We start from the raw sequence: 16,648 nt of genomic DNA, 5'->3' as shown, positions 1-16,648 counted from the left end.
CAGACACAGTGACAGACACACTGATGTGTGCTACATGCTCAAGGAAAACACAATGACAGGCAAACATGTTGTCAGGCACAGAGGCACAGTAACAAAGCACACAGCAATGAACAGACACAGAGAACATGGTGACGGCCACAAAGAAGACAATGACAGAACAGTCACCTACACGTGTACACAGTGAGACAGTCAGTGACACCAACACAAACCCAGCAATGGACACCAACGCAGAGGCATCCAAGCACACACACTCATGCGCTGAACAGAGGCACGTCATGGAGTAACACACGAGCCCACAGACACAGTGACATCGAGACACTGACAGCAAGACACGCGAATAAAGCCCAGTGACAAGCCACTTAGACACACATGTCCTACCTAGCTGTGACTGCCTGGTCACCAGTGAGTATGTGGCTTCTGAGAATCCACCTCCTCCCATATGGCAGGCTATGGCGGAGAATGGCGGAGCCTGCCAGGGAGGGCTTGGGACCCCAGGACTACACTGCGCTGCCGCTGTCCCTCTCATCCTGCAGAACAGCGGGGTGCTTAGGGGCAATGACTCTGGGCCCAGACTGCCTGGGTTCATGCCCTAGCACCCCACTCATTATCTGTGCAAGTTACTTCACCTCTCTGTGCCTCGGTTACATTCAACAGTAAAGTTGGGGGGAGCGGGAGGGATGCAGCCCATCAGTTCTGTAAGGTGCTAACACAATTCCTGACTCGTGGGAAGCCCTAGGAGCTTTTAATTATCATAATCACCATCACCACCATCATCACCATCATCATCATCATCATCATCATCATCATCATCATCTCATGCCTCCTAATGCTGACAGCCCTCTGCCCATAGCTGGGACCCTGCCCCAGCCTCTGCCTCAACCCACAGGCCCCTCCCCTGGACCATGTCACCTTAGGCCCACAGCCCAGGGCCGCCTGTGTCCCCATGGCCAACCCACATCCCTGATGCGTGGCGTCCCGTGTCTGTCCATGCGTCCCATGTCTGACCGTGGTACTTTTCCACGCTGGACATCAGCCGGCTGTCCCTGGGGTGGGGGTCACACCTGCCCACGCCAACAGAGCTGGTGGCCACCAGACACCCCGATGGATGGCCCCACCCTCCCCCGAGGACCCTACAACAACACCCCGCCCCTCCGGCCACCTGAGGTCCCCACTGGGGCGGCCTGAGGCCCGAGCCTGGGGACAGGAAGCCCCAGGCCTGGCCGCCCTGAAAGCCTCTTTCAGCCAGGGCCTCCTCCCGCCACCACCGACTCCTCCCGCGGAATAATATTTGGGCTGTTGGCCGGGGGGCGGGGGCCAGATCCGGAGGCCGCCTGGGAGAAGCCAGAAACCGCAGGGCTTCCTGCCTCGGGCTGGCCGACTCCGGGAGAGACCCCCAGGCCTGAGGGAGGGGGGCGGGTGCCTGGGGAGACTGAGGGCCTTTCTCTCGGCCCCAGTTGTTTTTTCCAGGAACCGGGAGGAATTCCCCGGCCTGCCCAGGACAGCGAGGCTGGTGGGACGGACGGGGAGCCAGCGCGGCAGGGGGCGGGGGTGACACGCAGCCGGCAAGGCGGGGCGCAGCGACAGGAATAGAGGGCCTGGCCTGCGAGGTGGCAGGTAGAGGCGGAAACCCAGGGAGCTGGGAGAGGGATGGAGGCCAGAGAAAGAGACCAGAGATCCAGGAAAGGAGTAGAGGGAGACGGACCCCAGGAAAGAGTCACTCTGAGAGGAGGGAGAAACCCAGAGACCCAGGGGAAGGGTGGGGGCGAGTCAAAGCAGTAGAGAGAAAAGGGGCAGTGCGGGGGGGTGGGGATAGCATGAAGTGAGCCATAGGAGAGATACACAGAGACAGCACTAGCAACTCAATGAAACCAAGAGACACAGATAACAGATAAAAGCACAGAAAGAGGGTCAGGGACAGATTGATACAGAAAGAAATGACACTGGCCAGGCACAGTGGCTCATGTCTGTAATCTCAGCACTTTGGGAGGCTGAGGCAGAAGGATCACTTGAGGCCAGGAGTTCAAGAATAGCCCGAGCAACACAGGGAGACCCCTTCTCTATAAAAAATTTAAAAATTAACCAGGCGTGGTGGTGTGCACCTATAGTCCTAGCTACTCGAGAGGCTGAGGAGGGAGGATTGCTTGAGCCCGGGAAGTCGATGCTGCAGTGAGCTGTGATTATGCCACTGCACTCCAGCATGGGTGACAGAGCAAGACCCTGTCTCAAAAAAAAAAAAAGAAAGAAAGAAGGAAGAAAGGAAGGAGGGAGGGAGGGAAAAAAAAAGAGGGAAAAAAGGACACTAAGAGACCAGGAGAAAGATGGACCCACAGAAACCGAAAGACATATCACACCAGTGTGCATGCGCACGCACACACACACACACACACACCACACACACACACACGTGGATTAGACAGTCTTTGGTCTTCAAATGACTAAATGGCTGGCTGGCTGACTGAATAAATGAATGAGCAACCAGAGAGCCAGCAACCAGGAAAGGCAGATGACAGATAAGGAAAAGACACAATCAGATCAACTTTGCCCACCCACTCCAGCCCTGCTGAATGACCTTAGCCCAGTCTCATCCCATCTGGGCCTCAGTTTCCATTCTGAAAGGAGAGGTGGGAGGTGCACAGTTGTTTCCGGGACAGCCAATCTGAGCAACAGACAGGTTGACTCAGAGTCACAGGAGAGACCCAGGGAACAGACACCCAGATCCCAAACCCAGAGGCTCACAGTGGCTGAAGGAGGATGCAGCTCCTTCCACACACACCCTCCTGCAAGTGACAGACACCAGGCCAGCCTACTCTCCACACATGTTCACATGCAAATGCAACAGTGACAAGTACACAACAAAGGTGGCCATCAGACACACACAAACACACACGCTTTCTCTTTTTTTTTTTCCTTTGAGACAGAGTCTTGCTCTGTCGCCCAGGTTGGAGTGCAGCATTGCAATCTCGGCTCACTGCAACCTTCAGTTCACTGCAACCTCCGCCTCCTGGGTTCAAGCAATTCTCCTGCCTCAGCCTCCTGAGTAGCTGGGACTACAGGTGTAAGCCACCATGCCCGGCCTAATTATTGTATTTTAGTAGAGTATTTTTAGGCCAACGTCGCCATGTTGGCCAGGCTGGTCTCGAACTCCTGACCTCAAGTGACCCGCCCACCTCAACTTCCCAAAGTGCTGGGGTTACAGGCATAAGCCACCACACCCAGACTACATGTTTTCTTTTAAGCATGCAGACATACATGGACTCACAGAGATACAGAACACACAAGAACAGCCAGCCCTGCCATATGCATGTTGTCCCACACACGCATTCTCTGAGGCAGTGAGTTAGGCAGAGAGTGACATACAGACACACACGTAACAGTGTGAGACCCAGAGGGACCCAAGGATAGGTGTACACAGAGAACTACACACACAACACAATAAAGACATACACAAAAGGCAGGGCACGGCGGCTTATGCCTGGAATCCCAGCACTTTGGGAGCCTGAGGTAGGTGGATCACTTGAGGTCAGGAGTGTGAGACCAGCCTGGTCAACATGGTGAAACCATGTCTCTACTAAAAATACAAAAATTAGCCAGGTGTTGTGGCGGGCACCTGTAATCCCAGCTGCTTGGGAGGCTGAGGCAAGAGAATCACTTGAACCCAGGAGGTGGAGGTTCCCGTGAGCCGAGATTGTGCTACACACTCCAGCCTGGGCAACAGAGCGAGACCCTGTCTCAAAAAAATAAAACAAAATACATACACAAGAGTCTGATATTCCCAACCACCCGGGGCAAGTAAGCACATCACCAGGGTATGAACAGACACACAAACCCACACAATCAAGGGATACCGACAACAGACAACACCCTGCGGTAGACCATGAGGACCCCAGTAGGCACAGTGCTATCCTATGACACACACGCACACACACACGGAGATCAACTCCAACACGTGCACGATCTCCAGTCATTGAATTGACACCTCATCTGTCCTTTTGCCTCCTCCCCAGCTTAGTCAAAGATTATTTGGCCGTTAGGCTTCCAGAGCCTCAGAGGTAGAGGTCTGTGTGTCTGTCTGGGAGGTGGGGGTGGGGAGATGGCCTTGGTCACTGCAGAGCCACCTCCCCCTGCTGCTCTGGCCCCACTGCTGCGGGGGCTGCTATCTGTGAGCAAACTGTCCTTGGGGTCAGGGACAGCAAAGAGCCAAAGGTCAGGTCGATGCCTCCCCCAACTCCTCCCCCAGAGGCAGCCAGCTCTTGGGGGCAGGAAGCAGAAGGGACAGAGGAGCACAAATTCAGGTGTTCAAGCCCCACAGGGCCCACTGGCCAAGGAAAAGAGACTCAGTAAGAGGCGGACATGGTGCCTTTAATGATTAAACACAGCCAGTACCCCGCTTCCCGGGCAAGAATCAGACTTCAGTAGAAATTCCCCATACCCTAACCAGCCTTTTCCGGTTTCTCCTGGACCAGAGCTGGGGGAAAGGGTGGGCTTCAGAGAAAACCAAGGAGTATTCTCACCTCCATCCCCTACCCAACCCATGCCAAAGAGAATGGTGACGACATGGCCAACACGGGGCTGCAGCAGCCATCATGGCACATGGTGGCCCACTGACATTGTCACCTACCCAGTATGATGTTCATCAACGCACCCAATGGGCCACAAAAGGTGTTACACAGAATGGTGGCCAACTTGGCACCTACTGTGCCAAGAAGTACACCAAAAAAGAAGTGAGCACAGCACCTAATGGGGGGCCAAAAAAGATGTCACGGAAATGCTATCACCATCACACCCAAAGGGCCAACCCAGATGGTGGCTATCAAACCATGCAGTGGATCAGCCAATAACAATGTAGCAGTCCTCACAGTATCCAGTGGGCCACCAAAATGTATCCATGGTGGTTATCACAGTACCCAATGGATCAACACCATGCCCACTGAGACAGCAGTTGTCACAGTAAATAATAGACCCACCCAGATGTCAACCAACGGGACAAGCGAAGTGTCACCAGAAGTGATCAGGCCCCAAGAGCTTTGTGGTGTGAGCTCCAGCCATACCCACCACCATGTTCCCAGCCCCTGCTAGGATGCATTAAGCAGAGAGCGAGAATAAAGGCCCTGGTAGTAGACTCCAGCCTCCCCACCCTCAGCCCCGTAGCCCCCAAACCCCACGTCCAGTTTGGGAGGCGCTGGTGTCTGTTCTGACATCAGGTTGTTGATGGAGAAAGGGTGGTTGAAGTTGTAGGGCGCGTCTAGCTTCAGCTCCCCTGGGAGCTCCAGGCCAGTGAAATAGGGTGTGGAGGAAGGGGGTGAGCCACAGTCCAGAGGCCCCACATCTTCCCCACCCTGGGCCTCAGGCTCGGGGGCCGGAGGCGGGGGCTGGGGCGGGGAAGTGACTGTGGCCACAGGGGTGGTGGTCGAGGCAGCAGACCCTGTCCCGTTCCTAGTGGTGGTAGCAGCTCCACTGCCCCCTTTCTTCACCTTCTCCTCCAGCTTGAAGCGCTTCTGGCGGCGCAGGTAGCAGCCGTTCTCAAACATGTTCCCTGAGCTGGGGTGCAGAGCCCAGTAGGAGCCCTTGCCAGGCTTGTCTGGGGAGCGCGCCACTTTGACGAAGCAGTCGTTGAAAGACAGCGAGTGGCGAATGGAGTTCTGCCAGCGCTGCTGATTCTCCCGGTAGTAAGGGAAGAGGTCCATGATCCACTGGTAGATTTCACTCAAGGTCAGCATCTTGCCCGGTGCCTGCTGGATGGCCATGGTGATGAGCGAGATGTAGGAATACGGTGGCTTGGCGTGTGCCAGGGGCCGCCGATACCCCTTCGGCATCTCCTTCCCGTGCACCAGCCCAGGACCCGGGGCCCCATACCCTGAGCTGCTGCTGCCACCACTGGCACCCAGGCCTGGGAAGGTAGGCCCCAGGGGTGCTGCAGGTGCTGAGGGTGCCAGGGGTCCTGAGGGCAGTGGGGAGGCAGGGAGCCCCCCAGGGGGATAGGGAGAGCTTAGAGGGTTCAGGGTCATGTAGGAGTTGAGGGGGGCCATGGTGGGAACTGGGGTCACCGGAGAGTAGACCTAGAGGGAAAGATGAAAGGGGTCAGTGGGCCTCCACTCTGTTGGTCAGCGAAGGATCCCAGGACCCACTGCACGTCCGTCTGTCATCCATCTTGCATCCTCTACAAATCCCTTCCATCATCACCTCTATCTGTAGAATGCGGCCTCTAAAGGTCTCTCCTCACTCCCTAGACATGCCCTTTCTGTCCCCCACCTTCCCACCCACCATGCTCCCATACACTCAAGGTCATCCTTTAAGTGATTCTCCAGGGTTTGGGACACCCAGGGGAGTCTCTGAAACCCTTTGAGGATGTCCACTATTTTCAAAATAATAGAATTTTTTTTTTTTCGAGGCAGAGTCTTGCTGTGTCGCCCAGGCTGGAGTGCAGTGGCACGATCTCGCCTCAGTGCAACCTCCACCTCCTGGGCTCAACTGATTCTCCTGCCTCCCCCTCCAGAGCAGCTGGGATTACAGGTGTCCGCCACCACGCCAGCTTTTTTTTGTATTTTTAGTAGAGACGGGGTTTCTCCATGTTGGCCAGTCTGGTCTTCAACTCCTGACCTCGTGATCCACCCGCCTCGGCATCCCCAAAGTGCTGAGATTACAGGCGTAAGCCACCATGCCCAAAATCCTAAGTTATTATTAGCCCTTTTCACTCTCTTTCTCATGAAGTGTACAGTGGAGTTTTCCAGAGGGTGTTGATATTTCAACAGAGAGAATACAGAAGCAGACAGGAGAATCTAGCTGTCTTCCACTGGGCCAAACTTGATTTGCAAAAATGGAAAACAGTGCCACTCTTTTGACTAAATTTTTTGAAATTTGGTTCTTTTAATAGAAATGCTTTTACACTAACAAATGATTGCTATTTTTAAGTGAATTAATACATGATTTTAACATTTCTCAGTTTTAATTTTAAATACAGTAAATGTAGACATCAACAGAAACTGTTTGGGCTCCTCAATAATTTTTTCCCACAGGGTCTCACTCTGTCACTCAGGCTGAAGTGCAGTGGTTCAGTCACAGCTCACTGTAGCCTCAAACTCTGGGGCGCGAGTGATCCTCCTGCCTCAGCCACCTAAGTAGCTGGGATTACAGGCGGGCATCACTACACCCGAATTATTTATTTATTTAGAGACAGAGTCTCACTCTGTTGCCCAGGCTAGAGTGCAGTGGTTCAATCTTGGCTCAGTGCAACCTCCACCTCCCAAGTTCAAGCTATTATGTCTCAGCCTCCCAAGTGGCTGGAATTATGGGCATGCACTGCACACCCAGCTAACTTTTTTGTATTTTTAGTAGAGACGGGGATTCACCACGTTGCTCAGGCTGTTCTCAAACTCCTGGTCTCAAGTAATCCTCCTGCCTCAGCCTCCCAAAGTAATCCCAGGACTTTGGGAGCTGAGGAGGGTGGATCACTTGAGGTCAGGAGTTCAAGACCAGCCTGGCAACATGGGAAAACCCTGTCTCTACCAAAAATACAAAACTCAGCCAGGCATCCTGGCACACGACTGTAATCCCAGCTACTCGGGAGGTTGAGGCAGGAGGATTGCTTGAGCCCAGGAGTCTGAGGCTGCAGTGAGCTGAGATGAGATCGTACCACTGCACTCCAGCCAGGGCAATAGAGCAAGACTCCATCACAAAAAAAAAAAACAAAACAAAACGGGGGGGCAGAGTCCTGAGACCAAAAAATTTAATAACTGCTGGTTTATTAGGTAAATCAGCAGTTCTCAATTTTAGTAATCATAAAGAGTCATTATAGGCCAGGCGCAGTGGCTCACGCCTGTCATCCCAGCACTTTGGGAGGCCGAGGTGGGCAGATCATGAGGTCAGGAGATCGAGACCATCCTGGCTAGCACGGTGAAACCCCGTCTCTACTAAAAATACAAAAACAAAATTAGCCGGGTGTGGTGGCAGGCGCCTGTAGTCCCAGCTACTCAGGAGGCTGAGGCAGGAGAATGGCATGAACCCAGGAGGCGGAGCTTGCAGTGAGCTGAGATCACGCCACTGCACTCCAGCCTGGGCGACAGAGTGAGACTCCGTCTCAAAAACAAACAAACAAACAAACAAACAAAAAACAGTTATTATAACTGTGATAATCTAACATATATGTGTAGCTCTTTTCAATCTTTTAGCTTATAAAATTACTGTATTTAGGCCAGGCATTGTGGCTGACACCTGTAATCCCAGCACTTGGGGAGGCCGAGGCAGGCGGATCACTTGAGATCAGGAGTTTAAGACCAGCCTGGCCAACATGGCGAAACCCTGTCTCTACTAAAAATACAAAAAACAGCAGGGTATGGTGGCACGCGCCTATAGTCCCAGCTATTCAGGAGGCTACGGCAGGAGAATTGCTTGAACCCAGGAGGTAGAGGTTGCAGTGAGCCAAGATTGCACCACTGTACTCCAGCCCGGGCGACAGAGCAAGATTCTGTCTCAAAAAAATAAATAAATAAATAAAAATTACTGTATTTATACATAAAAGTGTTTGAATATCAGAAATCACTTTTCAACCTAATATTATTTATCTATTTACTATAGATCTTTAAATCTAAGACTTCTCTGGAAGCTGCAGCATTACTTTATATTATTTTTTTTTTTTTTTTTGAGACAGAGTCTCGCTCTGTCACCCAGGCTGGAGTGCAGTGGCTGGATCTCAGCTCACTGCAAGCTCCGCCTCCCGGGTTTACGCCATTCTCCTGCCTCAGCCTCCCGAGTAGCTGGGACTACAGGCGCCCGTCACCTCGCCCGGCTAGTTTTTTGTATTTTTTTAGTAGAGACGGGGTTTCACTGTGTTAACCAGGATGGTCTCGATCTCCTGACCTCGTGATCTGCCCATCTCGGCCTCCCAAAGTGCTGGGATTACAGGCTTGAGCCACCGCGCCCGGCCTACTTTATATTATTAATACAAATGGGAAAAACAGTTAAAATCATTGGATACCATTGACTGTAAAATACATCCCATTTTTGGAAATGTTCAAATGGGGGAAAAAGGAGGATCCTAGTTCAATGGAACATGGTAGATATTGCAATGCCTTTCTAAGTAACCCTCTGTATATTCTTTCATTCATTCAACCAATATTTATCAGTTAGCTGCTCCGTGCCAGGTACTGTTCCAGGCACTTCACAAGAATGGTCTCCTTTAATCTTGACAACTGTACTATGGGAGGAGGTGTTACGTTGATGCCCATGTTACAGCTGAGCTAGCTGAGGCCCAGAGAGGTTGTTGGGGTCACACAGCAAGAACGGGGGCAGAACTGGGATTCTACAACCAGGCAGTCTGGCTCCAGACCTGTTCCGGGTCACGCTATAAACGCAGTGACTAGGCGAGGTGCGGTGGCTCACGCCTGTAATCCCAGCACTTTGGGAGGCTGAGGTGGGCGGATCGCTTGAGATCGGGAGTTCAAGACCAGCCTGACCAACAGGGAGAAACCCTGTCTCTACTAAAACTACAAAATTAGCCAGATGTGGTGGCACATGCCTGCAATCCCAGCTACTAGGGAGGCTGAGGCAGGAGAATTGCTTGAACCCAGGAGGCAGAGGTTGTGGTGAGCTAAGATCGCGCCACTGCACTCCAGCCTGGGCAACAGAGCAAGACTCCATCTCAAAAAATGATAATCATAAAATAAAATAAAAGCAGTGACTAAGCCAGAAATGCCTGCCCTCGTGGTGCTAACAGTCTAGCAGGAACACAACAGTGAACAGAACATGCCGGGAAAACATAGGCATGCTGGAAGGTTGTTTCTTTGTTTGTATCTACCTATCCCTTCTCAACCGCTGTCTCCCATCCTCTCTGCACCATCCTCCATCTGGACCTTTCCCCACTGCCTCCTCTGAGGCCTGGGGTCTCATGGCACTGCGTGGATTGGGGGAATGCTGCTATATGTAGCACTGGCTAGAGCCACCAAATGTTAGTTAACTGGATACCGCCTAGTCTCCTGCCACTGTAAGCCTTTTTTTTTTTTTTTTTGAGACAGAGTCTCACTCCATCGCCCAGGCTGGAGTGCTGTGGTGCCATCTTAGCTCACTGCAACCTCTGCCTCCCAGGTTCAAGCGATTCTCCTGTCTTAGCCTCCTGAGTAGCTGGGATTACAGGCAGGCACCACAACACTTGGCTAATTTTTGTATTTTTTTTTTTTTTTTTTTTTTTTTTTTTGAGGCGGAGTCTCGCTCTGTCGCCCGGACTGGAGTGCAGTGGCCAGATCTCAGCTCACTGCAAGCTCCGCCTCCCGGGTTTCCGCCATTCTCCTGCCTCAGCCTCCCGAGTAGCTGGGACTACAGGCGCCGCCACCTCGCCCGGCTAGTTTTTGTATTTTTAGTAGAAACGGGGTTTCACCGTATTAGCCAGGATGGTCTCGATCTCCTGACCTCGTGATCCGCCCGTCTCGGCCTCCCAAAGTGCTGGGATTACAGGCTTGAGCCACCGCGCCCGGCCTAATTTTTGTATTTTTAATAAAGACAGGGTTTCGCCATGTTGGTCAGGCTAGTCTCGAACTCCTGACCTCAGGTGATCCTCCCGCCTCAGCCTCCCAAAGTGTTGGGATTACAGCCATGAGCCACCATGTCTGGCCCTACCACTGTAAGCTTCTGCAGGTCACAAGGTCCGGGGAGAAACGAGTCTTGCCAGGGTGGCTTAGGGAATCAGGGAGAGGGGGCAACCAACTCAACCCTAAGTCTGAGTTCCAGTGGAGAAATCCTCCGCTCTTTCCTTTTCACGTCTCTCCAAGGAGCTCTTTCATCACGTCTCTTTGAATCTCTGTTGGCTATTTTTGCCTTTGTGTTACCTGTCTCAGTACCAGTACCCACATTCCCCTCTCCCATCTCCCTCCCCACCCCGCAGTTTTCCCTTCTGTCTCCTCCCTAACCTCTTTTGCTCTTCCTCTCTACCCTCCACCCCTCCCCAGTCCTCTCTCATCTTTCTTTCCCCTCCATCTTGGCGCCTGTCTCTCTCTCCAGCCTTCCATCTCTTTCTCCCTTCCTAGGCACTCTCTCTCACTACCCAACTCTACCCCACTCCCCTCCCACCCCCAACTCCCACCTCTCTTCCTCCTTCAGCCCATCTTCTTGTCTTTTTTTTTTTTTTTTTTTTTTTTTTGAGATAGAGTCTCACTCTGTCACCCAGGCTGGAGTGCAGTGACTCCATCTCGGCTCACTGCAACCTCTGCCTCCAGGGCTCAAGCGATTCTCCTGTCTCAATCTCCCAAGTAACTGGGATTATAGGCATGCGCCACCAAGCCCAGCTAATGTTTGTATTTTTAGTAGAGACGGTGTTTCACCATGTTGGCCAGGCTGGTCTTGAACTCCTGACCTCAAGTGATCCACCCTCTTCGGCCTCCCAGAGTGCTGGGATTACAGTCATGAGCCACTGTGCCCAGCCACCATCTTCCTATCAATCTATCTATCCATCCATCCAAGCATTTATCTCTCTCTCTCTCTCTCTCTCTCTCTCTCTCTCCCTCTCCCTCTCTCCCTCCCTCCCTCCCTTCAATGAGTCCATTCCTCCTCACCCCAAGTCTCACAGTAAAATTGCAGCCACAGTTACTCCCTTCCCCCATGCAATCTCTCCCCCTGGTTGGTGGCTTCGGGTCCCCTCCCCAGAAAAAGAAAAGAGATGAGGTGAGAAGGTTATGGATTAGCGGGGTCCACAGAGTTTCCAAATCCCCCTATGCCCCCAACCCCCATTTCTCCAACCCAGTCAGGCTCTCTGGTATTGAACAGTAAGACAGATAGGGACCCCAGGGCCCTCCTTCCTGGCTCCCCACCCACCCGGAAGTCCTCCTTGAGGTCCGACCTCAAGCACTCCAGCTGCTCTAATCCACCCTAGGCTTTCCCACGCCCCGGGGCTGGGAAGAACCCCTGGTGTCCGGGTCTGAACCGGATCTCCCCTGCCAGGGTGGGGCTGAGATTGGGGGGAAGCCCTTGGGGGACCTGCAACCCCATACCAAGAGACTGGAATTTCTCCTCTTTCATTTCCTTATTGTCTCTGGAGAAGGGTGTGACAGGGAGCAGAGGAAGGCAGTGTGAAGCCAGAAGCCAAGTTTCTAGTCCCAGACCCAACCCAGGACCCCAGTGTTCTGCGTGCGGGGCTTCAGAGTTACTACCTCTAAAATAGGGGTGCAGCTAGACCAGCTAATGTGCAAGAACCTGAGACCAACAGGGATATCCCGGGATGGTAACTTTCCAAGTTCCTTTCACACAGCAAGCTGGGTCACCCCAGCCGGAGGGTGCTATGGGCAACAAGTGGTTTGGGGACCCTCTCAGCTCTCAGTTGCTGGCTGAGTGTAGATATTTCTCTCCCCATTGTTCTGACCCAAGGGGTAGAGGTGGGCTCATTTGATGGGAAGGCTCAGGAGAGCCTCAGACAGTATCACCTAACCATTTCCATTCCTCTAAATATTGCCTCTTCCAAAATATTCCCCGAAATGCTGATTACCTCCAGACTGTGCCTCTACTACTACTATTATTATTTTTTGAGATAGGGTCTCATTCTGCCACCCAGGCTGGAGTGCTGTGATATGATCACAGCTCCCAGCAGCTCGAACTCCCAGCCTCAAGTGATCCTCCCATCTCAGCCGCCCAACCAAGTAGCTTAGACTACAGGCATGCCTGGGTAATTTAAAAAAATTTTTTTTTTTTGTAAAGACAGGGTCTCCCTATGTTTCCCAGGCTGGCCTGGAACTCCTGGGCTCAAGAGATCCTCCCACTTTGACCTCCCAAAGTGCTGGGATTACAAGTGTGAGCCACTGTGCCAGCTATCCTTCAATTTCTGACACAATTTCCGTACAAATTGTCCTCTAAACTTGGATCTATTCAGACTGTGCCCAAAATATCAATTCCTCCTGCTTAGACCCCCATCATTTACTTAAGATGTGCCCCCAAAACAACTGTAGTTGGTTTGTACACTTGGTCTGTAGTTAGTTGGTTCCCTGAAATCAGGTCCCCAGACTGAGTTCTCCAGAGGCCCAGCTGGGATCACCCGCACTACCTGGAACCCTCCATTTCCCACCTGGGTCTCTGCCTTCCCCATCTCACAACTGATACCTCCAGTCACCCTGCCTCCACCTCTCAACACTCCCAGTCCCTTCCCCAGTTGGCCCTGCCTCACCCCACGTGCACCTCACACCTCCCCAAACCCAGGACTGGCCCCTCCCAGGCACCCTGCCAAGCCCTGAAGGCCTGGGGATCCAGGAGTCCCACCCTACAATTTCAAGCCCCAGACTCAAGACTCAGGCACGCTGGGGACCCCACAGCCACCAGATCTTGACTCCTTGGAGAACCCAGCCATTCCTGCCCCACACCCCATCTCAAGTCCACAGTCCCCTTCCAGGTTAGAAGTCCAAGTGTCCAGACCCCCATAATTCTCAGACCGAGACCCCAACCCCCAGCCCCCACAACCTCACAACGTTGATTATAGAGTGAGGTAGCTAAGGTGTAGGGGTTGTTGCAGCAAGAGGAATGGGGGTCAGACTTGAGGAAGGCCTTTCTGTCTGTCCGGGTGAGGGAATTAAGACTATGCCCCCACCCCCTACTCCAGGGAAGCCTTGTCTGAGGTGAGACTGGATGGGAATTTTAGCAATAGCTGGAGGTTGCTGGTTTGTGGGGGAGCAGGGGAAGGTGCACAATCTAAAACTCTTTATCTTCCGATTTGGGGAGTCCCTGCTGAGGGTCATGGGTAGGGATTGGGGAGGGATGGAGATCGGCCCCTCTCCTGCCAATGCGAATGGCCACATCTTCTGCTCTCAGATGCCCAACCCTAAGCCACCTGTTGTTTCACCTCCCAAAACGAAGCTTCATCTCTGAGCACCCCCATCTCTTACCCCTGAGCACCAATTCCTATTTCTGACCCTACCTTAGATCACCAGCTGATCCTTACCCCGAACCCCAGGTCTTTAACACTGTGTGCTCGCCCTGAGCTCCCACCTCAGTCTTCCCTTAATGGTGACTCCTCCTCCATCTTTTAGTCTTTCTTTCCCTCCAACTTTGAACCTCACATCCCGAAACCCCCCAGTCTGTCCCCTACCATAGAACTCTGATTCCTATCTTTGGTTTGTTCATATAAATCCCTTGCCTTTTGGGGCCCCAACACCTGGCTCCCACGTTTAAGGTGTGACCCGACCCTTGGCTAAATTCTCCTGACTTCCATTTTCAAGCCCCGGCCACGGCGAGGCTGCCCAAACAGCCCTCCCATCCATGCCTCGTCTCGGGTCCCTGACTTACACACCTGGTCTCCGAGTTCCCAGTTCCTCGGCTGCCCAACTAGACGCCTTTGCCCCCATTTGAACCCACAACCAGTCCCTGCTCCATGTGAGCCCACACCCCGATACCTGCCCCCTACTTCCCGCTCCGCCATCCCCGAGGACACACCTCGCCCGCCTCCGGGTAGTAGCTCCACTCGGCCAGGTCATGGGCCTCCATCTTCACCGAGCCCAGCATCCCCCGGGCTTGTGCCCCCACCCGCCCCCGCTCCGGCCCCGGGGGAACGGAGCGCTCTGGATCTCTCGGCGGGCACGGCCCGAGCTCCCACCGGCGCCTGCCCGTCCGACCGCCCGGGGTACGGCTGTCCCGAGCGCCGCGGGAGGCGGCCACGCTTTATAGCCGGGACACCCCCGCCCTCGCCCGCCCCGGGCTCCCCTCCCGCCTCCCCGAGGGCGGCGCGCTCGGACTGGGGCGCCCCCTGCGGGATCGCCAGAAGACAGACCTCAGGCGCCGGGGATCGCAGCCCCGGGACGCGACAGCTGGGGGTGATTCAGGAGTGAGGGAGCAGCCGGCAGAGACGCTGCAGATACCAAGGGCCCCGAGGGCAGAACTCTGGAGCCTTTCTATCTCAGGGGATTTCATCATCTCGACATGAGAAGACGAAGAGCCAGAGCACTGCATGACCGTCGCCGAAGAGAGGGAAATCAGAGCGCTAGGGCCATTATGCGACTATGAGGACCCGTAAGAGGTCTCCGATATTACATCCCCATTCGACAGACAGGAAGACTGGGACTTCCGACGGCTAGAAATGCTTCAGACTTGACCGGGCGCGGTGGCTCACGCCTGTAATTCCAGCACTGTGGGAGGCCGAGGCGGGCTGGCGAATCACTTGAGGTCAGGAGTTTGAGACCAGCCTGGCTAACAGGGTGAAACCCCCCATCTCTTACAAAAACTAGCTAGGCGTGATGGTGCGTGCCTGTAATCCCAGCTATTCGGGAGGCTGAGGCAGGAGAATCGTTTGAGCCTGGGAAGCGGTGGTTGCAGTGAGCCAAGATCGGGCCGCTGCAGTCCAGCCTGGGCGAGAGAGCGAGACTCCGTCTCCAAAACAAAAGAAAAAGAAATGCTTCAGACTGTTGAAAGAGTCAAGAACAAAGCTGGAGGGGATCGGGGCCTCTCCGCAGACCCCACTAGGGCAACAGACCACCTCCCCTCAAAGACCCAGGAGCTTCGCTGCCCGGACTCCCCACTCTCCAAGACCAGCCAGCCGTCCAGGGACTCAGCACTACTGAGAACTCCATTTCCCAGAATGCTCTAGCTCCCTATCCTCCCGGTGCCTCCGAAGGGACTACATTTCCCAGAAGGCCTAGCGCCCCAGAGCCGGAAATTAAGGGACCGCTCACCGTGGTAAGGAGGCTGGCAGAAGGCCGCTCTCACGGGACGAGGCATGGGCGGGGTCGGACTGTGCGCTGGACTCCATTTCCCGGCGGCCCTGGGTGTGGGGCGCGTGCGCACCGTTCCCGACGACGAACGGAAGATGGCGGCGGCGGTGGCAGAGTCTAGGAAGAGGCGCTGCTGAGGGGGCGCGAGGGGAACGGAGGCCAGAGCCGCGGTGAGCGGGAGGCGGCGTTTGGGCCCGGAGACGAAGGGAGGAGGCGCCTAAAGAAGCAGGGGCGCGGGCTGGGAGGGGGTCGCCGTGGGGAGAGGGAAAGAGTGGCTTTCGCGACCCGTGTTTCTTCCCCTGCTCGGGACCCTTCCTTGGCTCCCTAGTGCCCTCGAGGCAAAGTTCCAGCGTGGCCCTCCGGGTGCGTCCGCCCCGCAGACTTCGCCTGCTTCGACTCGGCCTCCTTGCTTCTTCCCCACCTCTCGCAGCCGCCCTGGCCTTTCGGTTCCTTAAACTTGCCATGCGCTTTCCCGCTTCGGGGATTTTGCACAGGTTGTCCGCTCTGCCCGCAACATCGTTTTACCCATTCGGCTTGGCTAACTCCCATTCATCCTTCGAGTCTCGGCACCAACGTCACTTCCTCTGCGAAGCCCTCCTTCCCTACCCTCCATCCCGAAATCCGCCTGTTAAATGCTCTTGCCCGTGTCTGTTCCTTCATGTCACGTGTGTTCTAATTTGTTATCAGACTCTTATCTGTGTGTTGTTTTATGATGTCTGTGACCGTGTGTTCCATGAAGGTGGGGACTAGGTTTGTCTGTCGCCACTGTGTTCCCAGCACAGCGCCAATCACGCCGGAGACGCCCAGCTAATGTTCCTTGAAGGAATAAAAGATACTCCTAGAGCCAGTCTGGGGAAACAGGGTAGTCGTCAGATTCCCAGGTAGCAGTGGGGCAGGGTACCACTTCTTAACGAGTACATCGAGAGGAAAGAGGAACCAGTGATACTGTTCATCACAGCAAAAGGCTACACGCATCCCAGATG

At 54.1% G+C, this 16,648-nt stretch overlaps 2 protein-coding genes across 3 annotated transcripts in view; one reads left to right on the top strand and one right to left on the bottom strand.

The window, feature by feature from the left end:
• Positions 1 to 4,338: 4,338 nt before the first annotated feature.
• FOXA3 (forkhead box A3) lies at positions 4,339 to 15,763 on the bottom strand. 2 transcript variants are annotated; one of them, XM_033223735.1, is made up of 2 exons: positions 15,627 to 15,763; positions 4,339 to 6,056 (listed from the first exon to the last, which is right to left on the bottom strand). In XM_033223735.1, exon 2 carries the CDS (start codon positions 6,024 to 6,026, stop codon positions 5,073 to 5,075), a length of 954 nt encoding a protein of 317 aa, XP_033079626.1. In that variant the 5' UTR covers positions 6,027 to 6,056; positions 15,627 to 15,763; the 3' UTR covers positions 4,339 to 5,072. The 2 variants fall into 2 exon arrangements, with proteins under 2 accessions (XP_033079626.1, XP_033079625.1); XM_033223734.1 differs by lacking the exon at positions 15,627 to 15,763 and adding an exon at positions 14,395 to 14,660.
• SYMPK (symplekin) overlaps positions 15,703 to 16,648 on the top strand; it is a 49,817-nt gene continuing 48,871 nt past the window's right edge. Inside the window, exon 1 of the mRNA XM_033223731.1 lies at positions 15,703 to 15,835. The gene's annotated coding sequence lies outside the window, so the exon portion shown is untranslated. The remainder of the gene's footprint in view (positions 15,836 to 16,648) is intronic.

Source organism: Trachypithecus francoisi, unplaced genomic scaffold (genome assembly GCF_009764315.1).
Source record: "Trachypithecus francoisi isolate TF-2019V2 unplaced genomic scaffold, Tfra_2.0 Lachesis_group12, whole genome shotgun sequence".
Taxonomy (NCBI): domain Eukaryota; kingdom Metazoa; phylum Chordata; class Mammalia; order Primates; family Cercopithecidae; genus Trachypithecus; species Trachypithecus francoisi.
This window is presented reverse-complemented; position numbering and strand designations above follow the sequence as displayed.